Source organism: Morone saxatilis, unplaced genomic scaffold (assembly GCF_004916995.1).
Source record: "Morone saxatilis isolate NCDOM2014 unplaced genomic scaffold, NCSU_SB_2.0 Contig16, whole genome shotgun sequence".
Classification (NCBI taxonomy): domain Eukaryota; kingdom Metazoa; phylum Chordata; class Actinopteri; family Moronidae; genus Morone; species Morone saxatilis.
Window position 1 is genome coordinate 15,005,255 of NW_023339718.1, and position 8,894 is coordinate 15,014,148.

General features: G+C 43.4%; 1 protein-coding gene across 1 annotated transcript; it reads left to right on the forward strand.

Annotated features, from left to right (window-relative positions):
• Positions 1–813: 813 nt before the first annotated feature.
• On the forward strand, positions 814–7,245 carry fgf10b (fibroblast growth factor 10b). The gene is made up of 3 exons (XM_035658911.1): positions 814–1,273; positions 6,114–6,217; positions 6,578–7,245. The coding sequence occupies exons 1-3, from the start codon at positions 814–816 to the stop codon at positions 6,767–6,769; spliced, it is 756 nt and encodes a 251-aa protein (XP_035514804.1). The 3' UTR covers positions 6,770–7,245.
• The last annotated feature ends 1,649 nt before the right edge of the window (positions 7,246–8,894 follow it).

Sequence of the window (8,894 nt, forward strand, 5' to 3'; positions counted from 1 at the left end):
GAGAGAGAGAGGGAGAGGGAAAGAGATGAGGAGAGAGCGAGAGGAGCAGGGCAGCAGAAGACAGATGGATTATCTGACATGCGTCTGGACTGACCAACGTTCTTCTTCAAGGTTTTGAACCCTGTTTTTCCTCCTCAGAGTGAAATCTGAAAATGCTTTCCTGCACATGTGGAATGTAGCAGCTATCGGACAGGTATACTGTGTGGTGCACCTTTTTTGATTTCACTGGAACTAAGGAATTTTACACATGGAAAACTTTCCACCTGGATATAAGTGAACTTTATATATTTTTTCTTTTCTTTTTTTTTTCTTAAATTGAGCAACTGCCTGGAAATACAAGGGCACCACTGGAGCAGAATAATAGAAGAATAATAGTGAAACTTCCACAAACAATTTAGAAAGAATTAGAAACGGAAGGAAAGTGGAAAAAAGATTTGGTAGCGTAATACAGACACATAGTAATCGGTGGGTGGTTCTTTTACGTAATCTTTGCTCATTCAGACTGATTTATTTTCCAATACAGATGTGGACTGGAGATTTCTGATCATCCGCTCATAAAAGCCTAAAACTTTTCAACAGTGGAGAAGAGGACTCAATGGAATATCAGCGTGTTTGTTGAACAGTCAAAAATAATTCAGAAGGAAATCTAAGAATTACATACAGCTGCCAAATAATTTGGACTCTGCAGGGGGACCATCTCCCCCAGTCTGGACTGTGGAGGGCTCCCCTCCCTGCCCTCCAAGCCTTTCCTCGACCCCAGCAGCATGTCCCAGGCTCTGAGGCTGCCTCTAGTCCTCCACACAGCACACTACCATGATCAGATGGGCTGCTGGAGGGAGTAAGGCTGCCTCTGCCTCGTCCTGCTCCAGGGCTGGGTTAGGGGATCATTCTGGTTCGACGACCAGCTCCAGACTAAGATCATCAACACTGCTTTCCTCCCTATCTTTGCCTCTCCTGATTACCCTGGTGGTTTTCTCCTTCTCCTTACCTGGGGCGGCCTGCCATCAGCTACACAGAGACAGACTGAAGCTCCCAAACCCACAAACTCTCAGGGTTCCACTGAACATTTCTGAGACTGAGCTTGTGTCTAGGCCCACGGCCACTGGTGGCCCCCTGGGCCGGACTGGGGGACCACAGGGTAGGCATGTGCGCAGCTACAATCATCTCCAAGGGGACATACGTAGGAGGAAGCTGTTCTCTTTCCAGAAGTTTTTCCTGAGGATCGATAAGAATGGAAAGGTCAATGGAACCAAGAGCAAGGATGACCCCCTCAGTAAGTAACTCACTGCAGTACATTCATGCACAAGACAAAAAGAGAGAATCACACCCCAGAGATGATCTAAATCCCTCAGGGGGCTGCGAAAGTTAAAAGTGACCTGAACCTTTGAACATTTGAGCTAAAATGTGTCTGTTTTAACCTTTGTAACTGCCAGTGTAAAACCAACGCTGTCAACCTCTGCAACCGAAACCTCTGACCTTGTTTGGATTTAGAGCCGTTAATAATAACAAAAAGCACCTGTTGGTTGCTTTAAGTCAGGGACATTTTTGGTACCAAGAAACCCTTTTAATGTTCGTTCTAATTGAAAAACCAGGTGTTCATTCTTTGAGAGGAAAAAATCTTACCCCCCAAAATAGATACATAACACCAACACAAATATATACATTTTATACATTACCATACAACGTTCATAAACATTTAAATTTAAATGAAAAACATAATTTTTTGTTCATTTCCAGAGGCCGTCCACTGGTTAGTAGTTTGGATGAAGCAATCCCTGATTAGTCGTCCTTCTGTTTTAAACCAGACATCCCACTGATATCTCTGCTGTCCAAACACTCAGCACAATGATGGTAGTTCTCAGATGGCTTAAAAAGGAGCAGGGGCAGATAACTGGGCCATTATCAGGCAGTCTTCACAGCCCAGGGTAAACAGCACTGATAACAACCACAGAAGAACTGGGCTTTGGGGAGGGGGGCAGGAGGATATGGATGTCAGTGTCGTTGATGCTTTTAGGCTCTTTCTGCCTCTCTGTGGGGGTCTATCTCACTCTCCCACTCGCCTGCCAGCCAGCATCAAGCAAATTACAAACCCTCAGTCACAGAACAGATTTGTTTAAAGAAGTTTGACGTGCTCACTCGGAGAAACACGTCTTTAAAAGTGATTACATGTTGTATGTTTCAACCATGTATCAGTCAGTAAATTAGCATTCTCATTAGTCTCCCAGCGTTCCCACCGAGCTACGTGTGTGTGCCTATCAGCCAGCGGGCACTCACATGCTCCAGTGGGTGTGTGATCATACAGCAGCCAACGACGACACATGTGCTCGCTTATTACGGACACACACACACACACACACACACACTTACATACATCGCTCTCCTTCTCACATGCTCTTTTTCTCCCTCTTCCTCTGTCCCCCAACCCCATAGCGGGTGTATATGGAACCTTTTAATGTTCCTCTTGGGAGAGCTAAACCACACATTCAATCAAAGTGACTTAGGGGAAATGGCACGAGGAGACAGAATGTCAGGGGAGATGTTTGTTTTGACAAGGTCATGACAGAGGCAACTTTATTTACTGACCGTATTACATCGTGATGCCTTTACTGCCACCTTTGTTAGTGGTTTCTTTTAAGTTGTAAACCTGAAGGAAGTCTGAAGCAGTTTATCATAATAGTGGTGTGTGAATTCACCCTGAACTTTATGTATGTTTGGAAGATGATTTACCCCTCTGTCTTTCTTTTTTTATTGACTCACAACTTCTCATTTTTAGGAGCGTGTTGCCTTTTTCAAAAGTCAGTTTGAGTTAGTGCAGATTGCACATTGGGGAGGGAGGTGAAAGGGAGCACGGGGGACTCTCTAGAGGTACAAGTTCATGAATGACATGGCTGAACATCATTGTGGCCACATCAAAGCCGTGCGTCTTCGGTATCAATGGTGGTGCCATCAAAAAGCTGTGTCCTGAGGGGGTCTGGGGACACTGTGTGTGGATTATGTGCCCTCATATCAGGTTCTCACGGTAAAGGATACTACACAACAGCAGCTTCAGTCTTTGCTCTGGCCCCTGGGGCTAGACATGATCCCAGGGCTGACGTCCTTTGTAGACCCTCGATGGTCCCTTGAAGTGACAAAATATCAAGTTTTTTTTTGCGATGAGTGTAGGAAGGCTTGCTTTTCCTGCGCCAGGAGTTGTGAGGCAAAGAAACACTGCTTTCAGATTTTTACGCTAGATGAATTCCTACATTTATCAGGCTTTATTTAAGAGGTGTATGGGGTGTGGAAGCTTTGGTTTTGGGTGCTGCCTGTGGCCCTGCGAGGACCCGGCTCACTGTCTGTTAAAGAGCCAGTATCCAGCCTCCCACAGATTTATGGGGATGCCAGCGCAAAACTGTCCCACATGGCTTTCCAACCCGCTGGGAGCCTGTGCTGAGGTTACAGAGAGAAAGGGAGGGAGATTATGGTAAAGTCAGCTAAGTAGCTATCTGCATGGCCTGAGTACATAATTAAGATATCTATGATTCCCTGAGTTCTCTTAAATTTATAGACAACTAGCAGGTCTGAGTGACTAGTGAAATATTGCTAAATAAGACACAAGCCTGGCACGGAGGTAAAAGAATTTTAGTTAATTATCCACGGCTCAGATGGTGTTAGAGGGTGAGCCTGTCAACATCGTGTGTGTGTGTGTGTGTGTGTGTGTGTATGTGCATTTGTGTCGGGCCACCAGTTGTGTTTCTGTGCTGTAGGGGCCAGACCATGTGTGCAAGATGCTTCTGGACATGGCTCAAAAAGTGTGTGTATATAGCATATGTGCGTAAGTGTGTGTCTTTGTGCACATTCATCTGGGATGGATATCCCTTCTATGTAAATACACTCAATGTGGTCCTTATCAAGTGTTATTGCTTTATATGCTGATTTACGCCTCACTCCACACCATTTTTCTGCATGGAAATGGCACCAATCAAAATTTACATTCCAACTTATCAGCTCAAATGTTATTTTGTGCAGCCCCTGAACATTATTTTTTTTTTTTTAAACAAGCAAAGTATGAATGAGAAAAAAAAAACAATATAAGCTGCAAAGCGTATGGTTTTTGGCATCCCACTGTGGAAAAACCACCTTTAATTCTCACTGGCACTGTGTGCCTCCATTCCACAACCAACGCACCATTTACTGTTGTAACTCCAAACAGAGCGTATCAAATAAGCCACACATTAGGAAAAACCAACCAGCATGCAAAAGAAAAACTGCTGTCTCCCCCAGGTAAACAGCTGAACCTGGCTGGCTGACTTGAGGGGTATACGTTTTACATGTGTGTGGTTTGTAAAATTTACCCCACACAAAGCACTGTTGTCACATTTAAGGCTTACTGTTGTAATCTGGAGCAAGCTAAATGAAGAGCATGTTTTGTTTTATGGCATTTTCCCATACTTGCAGCAATAAGTTCATTACTCTCCAATTGTGGGCCAAACTCATTCAACAGAGAACAGTGAATGGAGATTTTGTAGTTTCACAGCCAGGTTGAGTGTGCAAGTTGTGTGCAAGTGCACATTCACCTGCTGCAATATTAACTATGGGCGTGTGCATGTGTAAATGTGAGCGCATTAATGTGCGTGTGTGTGTATATACAACCTGTCTCGCCCCTGCCTCCGGTGGCTGACTTTGATCAGTGATCATTACAGCCTTACTAATCCTCACTCCACCCCCAGTCTCACTGTCATGGCTCCTCTGTCCTCCTCTGTTCTCCTTCCTTTCATCCCTCCCATGTTTACAGAGCAGCCAGAGACTGCCATAGATTGTCTTACATCCTCACTCCATACCCGACACCCGATCCCATACAGAAACCAGGTCCTTTCAGATCTTCAATGGCCGTTGTGTCACCGTCCCCACCACCGCCTTGCTGCCTCAGACCTCACTGCCCTGAGGTGCCACTGTTTGAACTAGAAACTGATACAGTCAGGACCTCACAGACGAGGAGAGAAGCCGCTGTATTTTAAGAGGGGGATTGTTCTTTGGGGGCACACCTGCATCCTCCGCTGTCCACTCATGTACGAGGCTGGCAGCTTCAGAGGCCCCCCAGCCACCGGAGAGTGGGTCTGACAGTGGAGCAAGCTGCCACACAAACAGTCATCAGACAGAGGAGGGGCTGCTGATCTGATCAAAGCATATCGTCAACTCTCTGGAGTTCACACCCCCATGCTGAAGTGTGTGTCTGAATGTGTGTGCGTACACATGTGTGCTTATCGGGATAAAATAACGACAGCTCACAGGAAGTGGGGAAAGGAAGTTAGAGAGGGAGGCATGAAATCAAACATACCATGGGAAAGAGGGAGGTTCACTCACACGCACACACACACACACCAGCATAAGACGAGAGAAGTGGGTTCTGTGGTCAAAGGACACATTAGGAAGTTATATCTCTCTGACCTCTGATACTGAGACCACACAAATAACCACAGCTGTCTGCAACAAAAGCACACTCTTGTTAACTGGGGTATAAATTAGCCCCTCTAATAGCCTATGATAAACCTGAATTACTTGTATAGGGACTTGGAAACCTAAATACCAAACAGAACATAAACATCCTTAGAATCTCTGCGGTATCCACCTATTAATTTTCAAACTAAATGGCCTGCGCAGCTGGAATCTGTTACACAGGTGTAGGTTGTAAAGTAACTTAATAATATCACTGAAATAATGTTCACAAAGAATAATTGTGACCTTACACAGAGTTCCCACACTGTGCATTCCCATGTGTAAATGCCCTGAAATGAGCATGCAATATGTTGCTATCCATTTATTATTCCACTTACTCACTGTAAAAATATTTACTATATATATATATATATATATATACTAGATAATATGTATTTATCCTGGTCTGTATGTAGACTCTCTGAATGTTTGTGAAAGTGTTAATTGTTCTATATGCTTACAGAAACTATGAGTCAGGGAAACATTTTATCACCTTTACTTCCCTTGTGCATTACAAAAAAACTTTTTTCTCAGGTCAGTTCAGCTCTGACTACTAAGAATCACACACTTGAAAAATCATTTTATGCTCACTGTGAATGTTGACACATATTGATGTAACCGTATTTTTTGCTAAATCCTAGGTATTCTGGAAATCACATCGGTGGCCGTGGGAGTAGTTGCCATCAAAGGGCTGAACAGCAACTACTATCTGGCTATCAGCAGGAAGGGAGAACTGTACGGAGCGGTTAGTATCCGTGTCAGGGGTCAATCTGGATACTCTAGAGACAGAGATAGTGTTAGATTCTTCTGTCCTCATCAAAGTCCTGTCCTTATCTTTACTTCTCTAACTGCTGGGTCAGCTCTGATTCACAACCGGGCCAGTGCACGTACATGAACCTCCAGGGGAACTGTGCAGTTTTAAAAATGCACACTAGGTTCTGCACAAGCACACAAGGCAAAACATGCAATATAGATTAAGGAGTAGTGAATAAACAAGATAACATGTGCAACTACAATAGATTTGCACAAGAAAATGATCTGTATTTTGCCTTAAACTCAACTCAGGGGTTATGACACTGAAACATGATACCTACTGTTTTTCCAGAGAGAGTTCAGTGTTGACTGCACCCTGAAGGAGCGGATTGAGGAGAACGGCTACAACACTTACGCATCAGCCGAGTGGAAGAACAAGAAGCGGCAGATGTTTGTGGGTCTGAATGTCCACGGGAAGCCACTGAGAGGGAAGAGAACCCGCAGGAAGAACACGGCCACCCACTTCCTTCCAATTGTGGTGTGAACTGAAGAACTCAACTGGAGAAGGAGGATATGCAGCACTGGACAGAGAGGTTTTCAATACTGAAAAAAGCTGTAAAATAAAGACATTCACCGAGAAATCTCTCATTTGGAAACAAGGCACTAACACTGTTACTCAAAAGTATGATCTCTGCTCCTGACTGAGATCATGTACTTTATTTGGTGGGAGAAGATGATATCTGTGTTTTCTATGGCACAGGATGCAATATTTATCCTTTTTTTCTGTGCCAAACAGTTTGCAACTGGAGTATGTGTGTAATGTGGATACTGTCCCGGCTGTGGTAGATGAAGACGTTTTTCGAGATGTTATTTATAATCCAAATTCTCCTGTGAGACTCCAGATAATCCACAACATAAAGGGGAGAGATGGAAGAGAGAAATGGATAAGATGAGGGAAATGATCGGTCAGTTTATCATGACAGCATTAAATAATAAAGGAAACAACACATTTAAAGCAAATGTTTGATACTTAACCACTGTGTTTTGACTGTATTGTAATGATTTATTTATTTTGTGAAATATTTAACTGGAGGGGAACACGTACAAGGCAAGCATTCCTTTGCATTCTTTACTTTTTATAGGAACTCCATTATGTGAAAATAAAATACCATTTTCTCCTCTGCAATGCAGTTGTCTTACTTCCTCAATACACCTAAAACTTTTCTCATAAGTAGTGAGAAACCCTAGTGAACATTCAGGTCATGGTGAGTCTATTCTTATCTGGCTCTCTGAGGTACGAAGGGACAAAAGGCAACTATTAATGCCTAGCCAGATATTCCATGTGGCAACCATTGCACTAATGATTCGTTCGCAAACAAACGGGAAACATACAGACCGACCACAACAAAATGGGAGGAAGGTAACTTGTACGGCCTGTAGATGCTGACATCATTTCCCAATATCACCCCATTACTGTGGAGCTGCAGCATTCCCCAATTGCAACAGTGCTTGAATAGTAAAGATAACTGCTAAAGCACCTGCTGATAATACTAGCAAACCTTTTAAAATAGTTTTGTCATGTTGGTCTGCATCAGTGCTGGCAGTAGGTTTCTGGAGGGCGTTAGAGGAGGATCCGAATGTGTGTGTGGAGGCAGAAATGCGAACGAGGGAGAAGAAGAGATATGACCTGTGTCTGACCACCCACTTCCCTTAGTAATCATCTACAAACACACTAATCAATGACAGCTGCCTTGATGCCAGATCAAAAGACTGCAGGAAGAACATTAACACCACAGGCTTCCGGGCCTCATGTTCTCTTATCCCGCCTCTCTGCACATCCATCTCAGCAAAGGCATGAAAATTTGGGAGAGAAGTCGAAGACAGGAAGGTAAGAGACAAACTGCAAAAGACGTACAAATTCATCCAAGTTGTGTGACTGTGACTGTGAGATTAGAAGGAGGGAAAACAACAAAAGAGATCTGAGTTATAGGAATCCGGAGCACAAGAAAGCATTTGCTTTAAGCGATAGTATATTGTCCTTTAGTAGCCATTTAAGGAATAACCGCAACGAATGATTAATACTGAGGAATGCTGCCGTGCATTCCACCATGACAGTCAGGGCAACATATGGATTACTATTTCATGACCTCTACTTTCTGCCCCATACACCGTCTGATACATCTACTCTGCTATCTCAAGTGATTGTGCAATATGGTGTGGCTGTTGCTGAGACCAGATTCACAACAATGTCCTGGGGATACACTCTTGTTGATTTATTGATGTTTCCTAATAGGTAAGATTAGGATTTTCAGAATAAATTCAAGTGTTTTAGAAGTGCTTTGACTTTTATTTTCTAAAGTTACAAGAAAGATCCTCCTATTGTGTAATAGGAGGGTTCATTTGGGCTCTGGTATGAAACTACACCACATACAGTAGCACCGTATTTTCCTTGATTTGTCTCTAATTGTTCTGTATGTAACCTAATGATGCAGTCAATAAATCACCAATGAAATAACCTAGATAATGTGTGCTTATGCAACATCAAACCAGACTTTTTTTGCATTTAAAATCTGTCGTGATGAGTATGTGTACACCAATCCTAGGCATTTGTCATCTTGTGCATTCCGAAGAGTTGTGAATGTTTGAACTCTCTCCAAGATACTGGCATT

Bases quoted from the DNA above. Each gene is read 5' to 3' on its own strand.
- fgf10b (XM_035658911.1), top strand. From the start codon at position 814: ATGATCAGATGGGCTGCTGGAGGGAGTAAGGCTGCCTCTGCCTCGTCC. The intron at 1,274-6,113 runs GTAAGTAACTCA...GCTAAATCCTAG, and splicing joins GAGCAAGGATGACCCCCTCA to GTATTCTGGAAATCACATCG. The intron at 6,218-6,577 runs GTTAGTATCCGT...CTGTTTTTCCAG, and splicing joins AGGGAGAACTGTACGGAGCG to AGAGAGTTCAGTGTTGACTG.